Source organism: Leptinotarsa decemlineata, unplaced genomic scaffold, assembly GCF_025532065.1.
Source record: "Leptinotarsa decemlineata unplaced genomic scaffold, Ldec_3_MD MMD2_P_RNA_scaffold_5, whole genome shotgun sequence".
Lineage (NCBI taxonomy): Eukaryota > Metazoa > Arthropoda > Insecta > Coleoptera > Chrysomelidae > Leptinotarsa > Leptinotarsa decemlineata.
Window position 1 is genome coordinate 7,064,369 of NW_027412532.1, and position 16,989 is coordinate 7,081,357.

Sequence of the window (16,989 nt, forward strand, 5' to 3'; positions counted from 1 at the left end):
AACATTGGTCCTTGATGGAACTTCATCGCCAAAAATTGAATTAAGTTCATCCATGCACTGTTGCTGAGTTAATCCACATGGAAAGTTGTAAAAAATAGTCGCACGAAAATGTTCACGATTCAATTCCATTTTTGGACCGACGTGAATCTTTTAATTACTCTGTAAACAACACAAATAGCGCGCGTATGTCAAAACGTTCTTAGTACGTATAAGCTCAAAAATGTCCAACTTTACGATAGAGATATCAGTTGCCAGATTGCAACGCTAGGGTTGTCGATGCCCGAAACATAAAAGGCAACCCTCGTAATAATCGTAACCAAAAACTGTCACCAACGAGGTTGTTTTTTCACAGTTTCGTTGAGCTTTGGGGCGAATCTTGAAACTGAATTTTGAACCAGTTAAATCCGACTTGAGCTAAAGTGCGCAATTTTTTACATAAATTACCACGTAAGGTGACATCTACTTAGGGACGCTTATCAATTATCAAATTACGTGTCAGATGATGACTGTTTATGAAGTCTATTTTAAATCACCGATCAATACTCCCGAAAATGTTATTACCGTGAAATTTTGACGTTTTCGCATTCACCCTGTTCCAATAATATACAATTTCGTTCCCCGATAACTTGTACAGACCCACGCCTGAGACGGAAGATCCAATTCCGAGAGGCGAATGAATGGAAAACCTACCCAACCCTGCATCGCCTACTATGCATATACGACACAAGCCCTTTTCATCTTTTTTCCATTGTTCAGACACCGTACACTTCTACACATATTATATCTGTCGAATGTTTACATCGACCTCACTTATTGAATATTCATGAGACATCAAAAGTTCATATGCTGTCGCATGTAGGTACTGTTATCAACTTGTCGTTTGGATTGGTTGACATTTGTTTGTTACCGAGTCCGTGAGAAGAAGAAGCGAATAATTTATGTCAGAGCCTTCTTCAAATTATTGGTCAACAGTTTTGTCAACAATTTTGATCAAGTGATTATGAATAACTACAGTTCGGAACTCAAATGGAAACTTTTTAGAAAATATTCATTATATTTAAAGTAATTCAGCTGTAGTCCCACTGACATTTTTATCTTACACTGCCGGAAATCTAATGGAAACTCAGGTTATTTGGGCTAGCTAGCCATGATCCAATGGTGAGATTGGTTCCGAACGTTTTGGACACAACTGCGATCTCCTTGTTGGTAGATTTGTAAACAAGTCTACCGTTGTTGCCAACCACTGCTGAAGATGTCCATCACAGTTATGGGCGAAACGTTCTGAGACAATCTCTCCATTAGAGCAGGGCTACCTAGTCCTGTTATAGTTCAAGTAAAAGATATAGTGCCCCCTACCTTCCAGTAGTTCCCCTTTAATAACACACACAACGCGGTACTCATCGCTACATTAATTTTATGACTCTTCACCCAATCATAAAACTCGGTTAGTAAAAATTATCCAATACGAACCGCCAATTCTTCAGTCCACGTGGACTAATTCGTTGTGGCATAATTCCTTTGTATTGGTTTTTTGGCCTTTGACTTCGCCGACACCTTTAAGATTACTATATCGGTTACTTCCCATTTCACCAGTATACTGATTCAAAAGTAAAAAGGTAGAAAAGCTTTACTAATGGGCTAATATTAATGGGCTGTTTTCCATTCCCTTGTATGTTTCTGATATCTGAATGTATATTCTCTCTATTAGAAAGAGAATGGACCATTCAAGGGGATAGATACAGTTTGTTTACAAATGGCAGCGACAAAAAGGCAATAGAACTATATGAGCAAAGGTGACACTTTTGCCAACGTTACACAAGTTGAATAATTTCGTCAGTATGAAAATTGTGTTCTCTGTATTCGACGAAATCGACGAAGGCAATTTTTGCTTGTTTCTTCTGTTTAAAATCTGTTTTTTCGTTAATCAGCTGTCGCCCCCATACGAACGACAACTCTCAGAAGTTGAGAAACTTGTGCGAGCTAAGGACTAACGAGGTCTTACCTTTTAACGTGTGATTCCTAACATGGTGATTCCTTATTGGCGAAGACTCTTTTAGTGGGAAAGTTATCGGAGTGCTTAAAAAGATGGTAGCCGGCTGAAACTGAAGTTTCAGTTGAGACGTCAAGAAGAGTAGGCACTTCGACCACGCTATTGAAGATGACTGCCGCAGTTGCAGTCGAAACGTTTGGAGATTATAACCAAAGAAGACCGCGGCAAAACCCGGAAACCATCCAAAACATCTTGGAGAAAAATTGGTCAAAAGTCGATATTCGACAGCATATAGCTGAAAAGAGGCAAAAAATCAAAATATGGAAAAAATTGACAGCATTAATGTATGGAGTATAAAATTCCCTATCGATCAGTATATACCAAGACATAGTAGAATAAATATTTATTGAGATGTGGAGCTAAAAAACACATGACATCAAAATGGAGAAAGCTTTTGAAACAAACTAATAGCATTTTGAATATTGTTACCAATGATGACCCATTTTTCAAACATTGTGAAGATGTCTAAGTATATTCTGAAATTTCCACTAGCTATTTCATCAAAGTGGTAAACTTTCCAATATCTGCAAGGGACACAGCACTACTCGAAACTGTTTAATTTCTGGTGTATCTTCCACTTTACATTGGGAAATGTAGTTTCATGAAAAGTGGTGATTCATTTACCAATAATAATAATCCCATGCCTGCGGAACACAATAAGTAGAGCTTCAATGTATTTTAACCTTCTTCAATTATTTTTTGGTCCAACATTTATGCCAGAACTATTTAGGGAAAATTACGTGCTGCCTATCCCCTTGGCCATTTTGTCTTTTTTTGTCAATGAAACCTTTTATTTCAAGTTTCAAGCTGGGAATGACAATCACTTTTGTGATTGCAGACTTCCCAGTTACCCAGTCTGTAAATTTAGTTTGCAACCACTGTATCTTTATGAAAGGTTGTCAAATGCTTTGAAATGTGTGCCACATCAACCTAGAGAAACGCAAGTACTTATATATCACTGATAAACAAAGAACGAAGTGAGTTTACTCAGTTTGATGCGCATTTATGAACGTTTTTATTGATGTAGGTACAGATCGGCCAACAGAATATTAGCAAGATGTTGATGGATGTCGACGACATAAATATTTGTTGGACACAGCAACTTGTATTCAACAGTGGTAGCGTGCCTAAACCAAAACCACTGCCTGTTCAAACCAAACTGGAACTGAACACTGTTGATGCTGGTGCTGTTTTCATCAATTTATGCCCAAAACGAAAAAGAAGATGGTGGCAGAGACAGTTTTCAACAACTGGGACATGCTATGGCAAACAACTTAATGCCAATTTTACTTTTCAACGACAGTTTCATTGTTCCACAATGAGGGAGCAGCTTTAGACATTTCAATTAGCTCTAATACCAGCTCGTTGGTCTGCTGCTGATTAGAATAACAATGGACTACTTTCTAAAGTTTTTGAAATAATAAAAGAATCCACAAATGAGATTCCTGCTAGATGTAGATTGTGATGAAAAGGATCACTAGCGACACCACTTGTTGCCAACACCGTATAGGCTGCCCATGTGAAATGGACAACACCAACATCAACATGTCACCAACATTTTGGTGGCCGGTCTTAGATTGATATGGCGCCCATTGTAAAGCATCTGATAACCTTTAATAAAGGAGCAGTGGTTGGCAAACTGGATTTACAGATTGAGTTACTGGGAAGTCTGCTAAATGTGAAATTAGTTATACAGACACAAATGCTCTTGAAAGTGATTGTCATTTCCAACCTGGAACTTGAAATGAAATGTTTTGTTGACGAAAAAAAATTGGACAAGGATAGATAGCAGCTAAATTGGTTCTTTTGTTGTACGAACAGCCTTAAATAAAATTTCTCAACACTTCAACATGGTATCTGAACTGTCAATTTGCGTGTTTTCTGATAAATGGTCTATATGTACAATGAGCTACTTTTATGAGTTGTTTCAACGACTGAAGTTGGAAATGGCGTTTTTTCAGAGACATTTTTGATCATTCCTACACACTTGCTAATTCATTCATTGAATAAGCAAGTACAAAAATGTAAATAAATGTAAAAATGGGCGTATTTATTTTGAGGGCTATCGTCATTCAAAAGTACCCAAAGTGAAAAAATTAGGCAGCAACATTTTGGAGGGAATATCTTTCAGATTGTCTTAAGATTTATGACGAAGTTTGGCCGAAATGATATGCCAAAGGCACAAAGATATAAGTGTTGTGTTGATTTGTACCGTCACTTGACCCCAAAAATTAGATTATTACTTATTTTAACTTGAAAACGTATAAACTATAATCGTTTCATATTCCGTATTGAAGTTTACCACTGGTTTACTTTTTTCCTCTGTCCCTTTCCAAAATTATCAACAAAATCCTCAAAACACTTCTCGAAATAGATTCATGTGTCAAATTAATGCTGTTTTGTTCTCTCTCACACCCGTACAGAACTTTAAACATGCATACACGAAGTGTGACCTAAATTATTAATGACCCTTGCTAGTCAGTTCGGCTTTGAATAGCAATAATTGTACGTCTGAAGAATAACTACATTGAATTAAATAAGTGGCAGTCAGCTCCTTCGAGCCGCTCGTTTCATTGAACCCGAACCTGTCTTCGCCAATTTCACCCTTCTACGGAATACTCGAAATGACCAATTATCTCCGAGTATACCGGGGGAACATGATAAGTACATGACGAGGTGAGGTGATATTTTTGTTAACATGGTGTGAGACAGCAGAGATAAAACAATGATTTAAAAATTAGTTCTTGCTGTTTTTTTTACATTCTGTAAAATAAATAAAGCTAAACCGTTTTGAATAAAGTAATTAAAATTTCATTTAATTTCATTTATAGGCAAATTGCGAATACAAGTTGCTACTTATTGATATCCTCAATGGTTTATAATACACAATAACTTTTGATGATGATTTTTTTACTTCACCCTTTAGTGCACTTCAGCAGATTCTCTTTGTTCAAATGTCAGATTGTGGAAGGTGAATATAAAAAAAAAACAGAAACATTGACTTCTCCTTCACAGAAACTTTCTATGAAATAAGATATGATAACCATGTTAATAAATATCATTTTACTACCTGTGCCGAAAAGTCTCGGGACTAACACATAGATAACACTTTTTCAGTTAATACTAACCCCCACATTGCTAATAGCACAAATCGATCTAATGCAAGGTATAGCATAATCAGAGCAGATAGTTGTTGGTTCACATATGAATCAAAAACACCTTCAGGTTCGGGTGCAGGTGTTTTCAGTCGCAGACCCGGGATAGAGATATCAACCTGCCTAGGAACCTATGCGACTGTATTTCAAGCGGAAATTTACGCTATTGAATTGTGTGCTGAGATATTGGATAAATCCAACCTCATTCACAAGTCAATGAAAATAATCTCGGACAGTCAAGCGGCGTTGGAAGCTCTTGCTCCTACCGAGCAACGTCTAAATTGGTAGCAAATTGCCAAAAACGACTCTCCTTGATAGGAAGACTTAACAGATTGTATCTGGTCTGGATCCTGGCCATATTGGCCTAGAAGGAAATGAAGCTGCTGATTCCTTTGCAAAGGAGGGTGCTGCAAGCAGCTTCATCGGACCAGAACCTGTCATTGAAATCGCTTTAGGCTTTGCCAAACAATCATTCAACACCTAGATGGCAAAAAGATTTATGGACTTCTGACAGTATCACTCCAAGGCGTTTATTCACCCTTCGAAGTGTGATACCAAATAGTTGTTAGACTACAGTAGGGACTAACTACGATGTCTAACAGGCCTTCTCACAGGTCACTGTCATTTGAATCATCATATGCAGAGACTCGGACTGTCGGAGGACAGTGTGTATCGCCTCTGTTTGGAAAATGATAAAACAGCAGAGCATATACTTTGTGTCTGCCCGGCTGGAGACCGAATCAGGTTTTTAGAGTTCGGCAGAGCCGTACTCTTACCATCTGACCTGAGAGACCACTGCTGTAGCCAATGCTGGGGTCTTCTTCAATAAAATTGGCTTATCAACGCGCCTGACTTTCGCTTTCCTCAGGTCGAGTGGGCTAAAATCGGAAACTGATGGGGTCATCATGGCCTGTCTGGATGGTGTATACAAACTAATTAGCTTCGTTAAGAAACTGGGTTTAGTTGGTCGCGTGTGAATAGGTGAGAGCCACAACAAACCCTTGCGGGTTGCAGTGGAGGGTTGAATAGACCCACTCACTTTAGACCTAACCTAACCTAACCTCCAAAAGGATTTGCACTGTCCTTGATGGGAAAAATACCGTTCAAGAGAAGCAATTGTTTAAGAAGTGTCCGGCCGTACACGGACCACATATTTGCAGTTGAGGCAACCACAACATTGTGGTCACGTTGACTGCACTTCGCGGTTGACCCAACCACATTTTTGTGGTCGACTTGCGGTCATATAAACCGCACTTGCAGTTAAGGCAACTGCCATCAAAAATTGAATGCTGTGAGACCAATATGAGAAAAAGTACACCACGATGTACGCGGTTGGCTACGGCTGCAAGTTGGTGGTTATTGTACGGCGGATGCCGCGATGACATCTCGGCGGAGATCAGCAGCAAGTTGACTGCAGACGTCCGTTTTGACTTTTGTGAACGCCCGTGTACGTGTAGTACAGTTTTTCTTATGGGCGGCTTGAGTTCGCTGGAACGCGACTGCAATTATGTGGTCGCAAAATGTGGCTCATGTACGGGCGCTCTAAGACTCTGCTTCATCAGAAACGTTGGTTTGCTAACTTCAAACGTAATCACAGACACCGATGATGCAGAACGCAGTGGACGTCCAAATGAGGCAGTAACATCAGAAAATTACTGGAGTTTTTTCCCAACACCAAACCGTTATTTTAACTCCTCGACACGTTTTTCGATCATCAAGGTGGTCATCTTCAAGATGAAGAATATTACTGGGAAAAAACTCCAGTAATATTCATTACTACACCAAAGGTTCCAAACAGTGCATCATAGGTTCAAGATGAAGAGTTTGATCTTCCTCTTGAAAATGATCACTTGTTTTTTTTGTAAATAGATGTATTATCTTAAATTAGTTTCGAATTATTTTTATATTTTAGTTTGTGGTTGCTACTAAAGCATTTTTTTTTAGTTTTTTAAACTATTATTTTTTTTATTTTCGCTTTCATGTCTATTTCTTTTACAATGATGCAGTTATTATTCTGTGACTAGTAATTCTGTATTTTTTTATTATTATTTACGGTTATATAAAGCGTGTGACACATTTTATCAGTCTTATTCTCAATTGAGATAGGAAAAGTATCTTGCCTCTTTTCCAATTTTCATACTTAATCTTGTATTATTAGTAGGAATAAACATTTCATCAGTTCGGACTTCCATTATCTAATATAATAACAATTGATTTGATAACCCTGAAAAAAAATCAAAAAGATTAACCGAATATAACAATTTTATTAAACAGAAAACTGAAATTACAAAAAAATAACATACAACAACAACCAAACAAATAAAAATTGAAATATTAATAAGAGCTGAAAAAATTTAAAATATTATTAACAAAAAATGAAAAAATAAAAATTAAAAGATTCCAAATCAAGTTACGTCACGACGTTTCGATTGTCAGTATCCACAATCTACTTCGGGTGATAACTGAACTTATTCCTCCGAGATCTGACTATTTATAGGTCATTCGGATGCTTTCGCCTATCCCCTCTTTCCTCTTTCCGCTTCATTGGTTTTAGCGGGAGATGACCGTTTGGCGGGAGGGTGATAACTGGACTTATTCCTCCGAGATCTGACTATTTATAGGTCATTCGAGTGCTTTCACCTATCTCCTCTTCCCTCTTTCCGCTTCATTGGTTTTGGCGGGAAATGACCGTTTGGCCAGAGTTGGTTGTTTTTCGCTTGATTAGAGGTTTCCATATGTTACGCTATCTTGACTAAATGCGTTGTTGGACAACATATACGTGGCTTCTTAGAATTTTCTCCCAAACCAGTGTTCCTCTTCTTGGATGATTTCAGCTTGAGCCCACTTAATGTTGTGTTGATGAGTCCAAACATGCTCTGCTATTCCGGATTTGCTGGTTTCTCCTCACTGTGTGTGTTTCTTGTGCTCAGCAATGCGAACTTTCAATGGCCTTATAGTTTCACCGATGTATGATTCTCCGCACTCGCAGGGTATCCGGTAAATGCAATTCTTGGAATCGCAGTCTGCGTTTAGTGACCTGGTTTTCGTGAGGCTGCTACGGATAGTGTTCCCAGATCTGAAGCAGGTCCTGATGTCATACTTGGACCCAATCCGTCTTATCCTTTCCGATAATCCTCTGATGTAGAGGGAAGTACAAGTACTGGTTGTGGCGGCTTCTCTTCCTTGTGGAGTTCTTGCTGTCTTCTAGCTAAAGCCTATTCTACCATCACTTTGGAGTAACCTTTCCGTTGAAGGTCATTTTTGATGATGTCTAGTTGCTTTTAGAGACCTTCCTTTGTATTACAGAGCCCAAAAGCACGGTCCAGTAGAGTCTTGATGATTCCTCTCTTAGTCGATTGATGGTGGTTGGATTTCTGGTTCAGATACTGATGAACTGATGACATACACCACGAAACATTGTCAACCACCTTCAAACAAACGAGGAATAAGCTTATTGATATAATAAAGAGTTCACTATAATTTACTTTGAAAATTATTGCTTTGTTTTTCTAGAGTATTGAATATTTCATTAGAATATCAATCATTGGTATTTTGCCAAGATATGGACAATTGTTTTCATAATTAAACCAGTCACAGATTGATGTGTTCATCTCTTCGTGATAAATCGACAGCCAAGATTTTGAAAAAAATAGTAAACTTGCATCTAAATTTGAAAAACAGGACTTCAATAGAAACACCAGTTTTAAATTATTTGCATTCATCGACTTCTATATCATTCTGCCACTATTTTCTTTCCTCCATGGAAAGTGCACTTCTATTTTTTATATTTTAATATAAACATGTTTTCATATTATACATATTCAGAATTTGTGCTGAAGCAATAATGTCATTTTTGATGCATTATATTGTTTTTCGTCGTTATATTTATTTATCAGTAGTTATTAATAAAATCGCTGTAGTATTTTTTCTGTGGATGTATAAACGATTCGTCAGATAATATTTAGAGGTATAATAATAATAATTAGAGGTATAATGATATCAATGACTTAATTAACTTGAAATTTATATTTGAGTTGTGATTGACCACAAATTGCGTGGACCCGGTTAAATTTAAAGTGCAACTGAAACATTTTGAACCTCGCATGACTAAGAATGCGGCATTTCTTTGTATAATTTAGTGATCATGCAAGTTTATAGGAAGACTGGAGCGCATTTCTCATCTCTTATGTACGATACGTACTGAGGAAACCACTGTAAGAAGATATCGATTCAGAAATTCTATTTGTGGATTTCCAAGTAAACATTATCTTATTGAATTATTTTCATTTTCATACTTTCAGAATATAAAATGCATGGCAGATTTTTGTTTACATGGTCTTGAGGGCCGGATCGATATATAATGAATTATTATATTATTTTATTGATCAAAGATTCTTTCCTTCATATTCTTTTGCATTAGCATCTCTTTTGCGGCATTGTTTTCAACATTGTTATCGAGTGACAACGATATCATTCAGATGTTTGTGGAATAATAAATTCGAATTGAATAAAGTCGTCGGAGCAGACATTTTCAAATATGAAACAATTGAAAATTTATACATTTCAGTTGAACCGGAACCTGTTGATATTCATAATGATGGCGTAGAAGTTGTTTCCTCAAAATTAATTGTAGCAGCACTACGAAGTCATCTATGAAAATATCGTCAAACAACTTGATGCATCGAGAAACAAAATACTAAGTTTGCTAAGTTCAAGAAAAAACTCAAGAATTGAAACTTTTTACAGACTGTGTTGTGGTTCGTTTTTTTGTGCCAGAGTAAATATCACCTTTATGCAGATGACTCTCAAATATATATTCATCTTTCAAATATTCAGATATAGGTTGAACAGTAACCGATATAAATTTTGATCTAAACATGATTTTAAAAGTGTCCACTAATCATATATTGAAAGTCAACGAATCCAACCAAATCAGTAGATATTATTTTTGGAAGTGATAGCATCAGGAAAGAATTTAAAAACTACAGCTTGAAAATGGGAGACTCTGAGATACAATTTAGACCGTATTAAAAAAATTTGGGGTTGATTTTAGATCATAAAAAAGATTTCATGAACATGTAACCTACAAACTTAAAATTTCTTATTCATCATTGAAACTCATGGATGCAGATGTCAAGAAAATGCTATGTGATTTATTAGTTTTATCTCATTTCAACCACTGTGACGCTATTTATCATTCATGTTTAAACAAGAACGACAGGTGTCGCAAACACAAAGTTCAAAACTCTTGCATCAGGTTAATATTTGGTATCAGAAGAAGGTCCAGAATTTCACACAAATTAGCAGATTTGAAGTGGTTGAATATGTTTAATTGTAGACGTTTTCATGCAACATGCATACTCTTTAAAATAATCGAATATAGGAATCCTCCCTACCTATATGAACATTTGTCTTATAGAACAGATGTCCATAACCTGAATTTGCGTTAAAAGACAGTGCTAAACATTCCTGTACATAAAAGAAAGGAGATATTTAATGGATCGTTTTCCTATAATATCTCCTCCACAATAAATTATCTCCATAAATAGGAAAACAATTGTTTTAACATGTCAGAAACTGTTTTTAAAAGTATGTTTAAACAGCATTTGTTCAGCATTCACATTAACTAGGTCCGCAGCGAGAATCTATATCTATATATTACCTTCTCTTTTCTTTTTTGTTCTTTCTTCTTTTCTTCTTTTCAAGCCCTAATAGAATATTTTTATACATTTTCGGCATTGGTGGAAGAGCAGATGCGAATGCAAATTCGCGATCTGAACCAAAAGCCATTTGCACATCAAATACAAAGGGTTTTTATTTTTCTCTCTCTTGTATTTTTTGTTGTTGTTATCTTATTTTGTTGAGCAATAAATGTATTATTATTATTATTATTGACAGATTCAGCGTGCTTCTATATCATTATGAATTAATTACATAAAAAATAATACGCTTCAGTTTCTATAATTTTGAAGTTACTAAAGTATCAAATGTTGAAAAGAAGAACACTTGAATCTTTACTTTTGGTGTTTTTTATTTTTGACAATAACTACTTTATAATATGCCAAAATAAAGTATTGTTCATTTGTTGGAGTGTGAAAAATACCACTTCCTATTAATATTTTCGAGATGGTATTTCACAAAAATGAGGAAAATATACGTAAATTGGTGAAAAATGTCAATTCTCAAATTTCTTCTCGAAAACTAAGCAAACTTTTTGATCGATGATATAAGTGAAAAAAATACTGTTTAGACTTTATGAATAATTACAGAATGAGTCCCAATATTTTTCTGATGTTGGAGATTATGTATGTATGTATGCATGTATGTACCTAAATATAAAATCGTCTCACTTCAGAACCTTTTTGATAATATCAATAAAATCCAAAACAACGTTTCTATAAATTGCTATACTTTTTTAGTGGAGAAAATTAATCGTATACTTTTTTTTACAGGTGAGTCGTCAAAACCGTTTGAAATGTTAATGCGTAAGTACTTGTTTATTTATTGATAGTTAAATGTTTGTTTTAATAATTTAATCACGTAACATTTTTTAGATGTTAACAGTCTAAAAAACTTTACTTTTGCCCGGTGAGTCGATTTCGAACAAATAAATTATTAAAATTTCCCTCCTAGTAGGTGGACACGAAACGCCACTGTGTCCACCTTTTACAGATCGGCAATCAACATCGGTGAGCAAAGAGCAAAACAAGAAAGGATATAAAACAAGTTTTTGTATGAGTCACGGGCCCCGCCATATTAATTGCGCGTTGCTATTGCTGCCGTGTCGACCGCGCTCAATCCGACAACGTCGCCACTGTTGCCACGTCTAACAGTTTTTCACAAGATCTAACGATGGATGAGGATTGGAACAGATTGGGATTGATTTGTTTGAATTCATTATATGAGTAGCAACGGCCAATAATCAGAAAATGTTTGCCACAATAATAAAGACAATATAATTGATTATTGAAAAATTTGGCAAGTTATAAGGTGGCCACTTGAATTTATATTTCAATCATACAAATATTGTTACATTTGAGTTCCTTACCAACTGATCATTCACTGTTTTCATCTTTACTTGGTCTCTTCTACACATTCCTTCCTTTCGATTTCGAATCATATATTTTCTGAATGAGTTCGTTATCTTTGAATCTGCACACATGTCTTGGGCATAGTTTCATTTTTGAGTTCTGTATTTAATTTTTGAACGAAATGTTTGATTTCCTATTCTTCCTCGCCTTAAGTTCTTTCCTCTTTGCCGCTCTCTGCCCCTCTCCATGATTTCTGGATTTTGGTTGTCTATCAAGAACATAGATTTGTAAACCTCTTCATTCAAATCATAGATATTTGACAATGAAGTGGGTTCTGACAATTCTGCCGAATAAAACGAACTTATTTTGACATTATTATACCTACAAAAAATTTGATATATATCACTCAGATATAATAATTTCCATTATGGAAAATACTGCCACAGGGATCGGGAATCTTTTAAAAATTATAGTTAGTTTATTGAATACATTACATACTCAAATATTTTTGTAGCAAGTCATTTACAATCAAAATAAGTCATAAATAGTGGATGAGACAAACATTTTAAAAATTGGACAACACAAAACTTTGAAAAATCATCTGACATATTCTGCAGTCAGAAAAAAGTATCTACACAATACCAACACAAAACCTTCAAATGGAAAAAGAAGAATAAATAACACAAACTATTGTCAAAATTAGGTTGCAGAAATAAATATATTCTGAATATTCATTGACTGAGTAAAAACAATATTTCAGATTGTTTTTCATTTTCTTTTTAAACTTAGATTGACTGAGAGCTGTAAACTCAAGAGGTAGATGATTACACAAATAATAGCTATATGAGAATTCAGTAATCATGGATATTCGACAATTACATGTCAAGCATATTTTGAAAATGTACATCGTACTCACCGAACTAGGGCGTTAGTTTGAGATTATCTCAAAATTACAAGCGCACAGAAAGCAGTAGGGCAACGAACTTTTACCTATCTAGTACCTAAAATATACAATACATTGCCAGAAAGTATAAGAATTATTTAGAGCAAACATATTTTTAAAAGAACAATGAAAAATGGGTTCTAAAAACGAATAGAACCTATTCTTAAGTAGTATTTGATCCCCAGTAGTGGAAAAATACAAAAAAATAAGTAAACGCAATTAACACATATTTCAGATATAACAGTGGTTCGAACTAAATATTAAATTTTCCATTTTTCTGTTGTACCTCTTTTCGAAACTTGATTCTCTAGCAGTATTCATTAATTAAATTCATTAATTAAATTCATTAATTACAATCGTTCTGCTTGTGAGTAGTTGTCATAGACAGGTTAGATAGAACCCAAATGACTGAACTATTTTTTTTTTGCAAATCTTTAAAAGACTTGAATTTAGTATGTTTATTTTGTTATTGCAAATAAAATTATTGTTATTGCATAGTCCAGGTTATTTTTTTGAGATTTTTTATAAACGAAATCGTTCTGTGCGAACTGAATTGGCATTTCATATGTTATAGTTATGTACATCAGACTGTCTGATCAAGGAACTCGACTTTTTGTCGCATTTTATTAAACTTTATGAAAAGATGTTGCCAATGTTCTGTATGATGATTCGTATAGATCTTTCATGAATCTTGAAAATATTCGCAGCTCCCATAGGGTGATATTGTATCCGGCTATTATAAGTTAGCTTAGGTTAGGTCCACCGCAACCCGCAAGAGTTTATTATGGCTCACACTCGACCAAATAAACCCAGCTTCTTAACGAAGTCGATTAGTTTGTATGGTGAGTGGTCTTTCAGGTCAGATGGTAAGAGTACGGCTCTGCATATTATGAATCAAATGACAGTTACCTGTAAGAAGGCCTGTCAGACATCGTAGTTCATTCCTACTGTAGTCAAACAACTGTTTGGTATCAAGCTTCGGAGGGTGAATTAACGCCTGAAAATGAGCCAATCCTGGAAGATTCTGCCATAAATCATCTTGCCTCATCTCCAGGTGTTCAATCTTTGTTTGGCAAAACCTAAAACCTAAATGACAGTTCTGATCCGATGAAGCTGCTTGCAGCACCTTCCTCTGCAAGGGGGGTCAGCAGTCTCATTGCCTTCCAAACCAGTATAGCCAGGAATCCAGACCAGAGACAATCTGTTAAGTCTTTCTATCAAGGAGAGTCGTTTTTGGCAATTTGCTACCAATTTAGACGTGGCGCGGTAGGAACCAAGAACTTCCAACGCCGCTTGACTGTCCGAGAATATTTTTATTGACTTGTGAATGAGGTTGGATTTTTCCAATCTCTTCGCACACAATTCAGTAGTGTAAATTTCCGCTTGAAATAGAGTGGCATAGGTTACTTGGTAGGTTGGTATCTCTGTCCTAGGTCTGCCACTGAAGACACCTGCACCAGAACCGGAAGGTGTTTTTGATCCATCTGTGATCCAACAACTATCTGCTCTTGATATTTCCTTCTCCCGGAGAATCCAGTCCTCTCTTCTCGGGAACAGTCCTTTATAAGGTAGTTCCTAGTTGACAGTTGGAGGCATACAGTCAGAGGTCGTATCCAGAATTCTATTATATTTTAACATTAAAATAAGCACCCTACAGTTCATAGAAACTTCCCATTCTAAAATGAAATTAAACGTCTCGTATCCGTTATAAACCTACACCTTCGCCAATAACGAGAAATCTAGGTTTGTTTCGTAACTTGCTGCTGTAATTCGTGTTAACGGTGTAGTCTAAAAGCCTGTAAAAAAATAGACTTCCACTACTCTACGCTGGTAACCCTGTGAAACCAAGTAGTCGTTGAAAGCTCGTATTGGGGAGCTCTAGAAGATTATTCAGCGAAGAGAAAACAATCAATCAGTAACTGTAAAGAGTGTTTGGATCCACTAACATAGGAAGCTGAAATTATCTACAATCACGAGAACTGGTTCGAAAAGGTATTTAAAGAAGTTGCGTGGATATTGTTCGTGTCCTAGTGTGGATCTCATATTGGCATACTGATACCTTCAATTTTCATACTCATTATATCAAGATATGATATTTTCCAGTTTTCAACCAACTTATTCAAATGTTTCGTTTTTTTTTTTAATATTCATACATTTATATATTTCAAATTTGTTATGCTTTTTGTTATGCTTTGTCAGGCAATGAAAGTTTAACCCATAAAATTCAACCAAAAATTTGAACAAAAATCGTAGAGAAATATTTGCTCATTATAGAGTCGGGATGAAGAAAAATCAATAGATTTATGGTAAGTTAATATTTTCAATGCATTTTTTGATATATTTCCATTTAATTTTGTTATAAATTCATACAGTTCAACCCAGTGCGTTTTCCTCTTATCTCTGTCAATGGGCCAACTGTTCCTCTCGGTAATTACTAATTGGCGACATCGTTAAATGCAAAATATCAGACTACTAGATTAGACATGTAACACTCAGAGCCGTTGTTGTGTTTCCTTTCTTTTTTCGCATTAGTGTGCTGGATGTCGCGGACAACCGGTTGGCAGAGCTTAAATAACAGATGACTAACTAACTGTACATCTCACTTCGCAAGTGCAGATAACACTTTGCTAACAATTGCATCTTGATTGAATAATCCGGACGATGCCTGTAGCTGTCTTGTTAACGTAAACATAAACAAAATAGATTGTGTTTTGTTTACTGCCGGCCGATGACCATAGGCTGCGTCCGTCATACCTACTCGGTTGAATGGAGATTATTACTACACTGAAAAAAAATTTAATCACCTGAAATCAAGTTATATGAGTAATGTTGTGTAATTTCACATTCAACTTGGAGTGATACAGAAATTGGTATACAGGCTGCATCCATCATACTTGATTGAATAGATATTATTTCTGCACTGGAAAAAAAGAATATATGGAATCACCTGAAAGCAAGTTATAGGAGTAATATTGTGTAATTTCACCTTCACCTTGGAATAATACAGAAATTGGTATACAGGCTGCGTCCATCGTACTTGGTTGGATAAATATTAATTCTACTCTGAAGAAATATATGGACTCACACGGAATCAAGTTATGAGCGTAATATTGTGTAATTTCACATTCAACTTGGAATTATACAGAATTTTGAATACATGATGCGTCCATCATACTTGGTTGAATAGATATTATTTTTACACTGAAAAAAAGAAATAGGTATATGGAATTACACGGAATAAATTTATAAGAATAGTGTTCTGTAATTTCACATTCGACTTGCAATAATACAGACATTTGTATACGGGCTGCATTTATCATGCTTGGTTGAATAGAGAATGTTTCCACACTGAAAAAACAAATATATGGAAATATCTAGAATCAAGTTATAAGTGTTATGTTGTGTAATTTCACATTCATCTTGAAATAATACAGAAATTGGTATACAGGCAGCGTCCATCGTACTTGGTATAATGGAGATTACACTGAAAAAAAGAATATTTGGAATCACCTTGTTGTGGATTTGGCCGCGATGGTAGTGCGCCCGACTCACGATCGGAAGGTCGCGGGTTCGATTCCTGCCTCGACCAGATATTTTTCTCGATAGAATTTATCTGGTTGAATCTGGGATGATTCTGCAACCGTGTTAGGAATCACACGTTAAAAGGTAAGACCTCGTTAATCCTTAGCTCGCACAAGTTTCTCAACGTCTGAGAGTTGTCGTTCGTATGGGGGCGACAGCTGATTAACGGAAAAACAAATTTTAAACAGATTTTTAAACCTGAATTCAAGTTAAAAGAGTAATGTGTTC

At 35.7% G+C, this 16,989-nt stretch overlaps 1 protein-coding gene across 12 annotated transcripts in view; it reads left to right on the forward strand.

Annotated features, from left to right (window-relative positions):
- The window catches only part of scalloped (TEA domain transcription factor 1 homolog scalloped), a 273,763-nt gene that overhangs the window by 150,829 nt on the left and 105,945 nt on the right, over nt 1–16,989 (forward strand). For 8 of the 12 annotated variants that reach the window (XM_074169382.1, XM_074169381.1, XM_074169388.1 and 5 more), the window contains one exon: nt 11,658–11,690. The exons of the other annotated variants lie outside the window; for them this stretch is intronic. Coding sequence is in view for 6 of the 8 variants with exons in the window: in XM_074169377.1 (XP_074025478.1) it covers nt 11,658–11,690 (33 nt within the window). In the remaining 2 variants the exon portion in view is untranslated. The remainder of the gene's footprint in view (nt 1–11,657; nt 11,691–16,989) is intronic. 12 annotated transcript variants of the gene reach the window in all.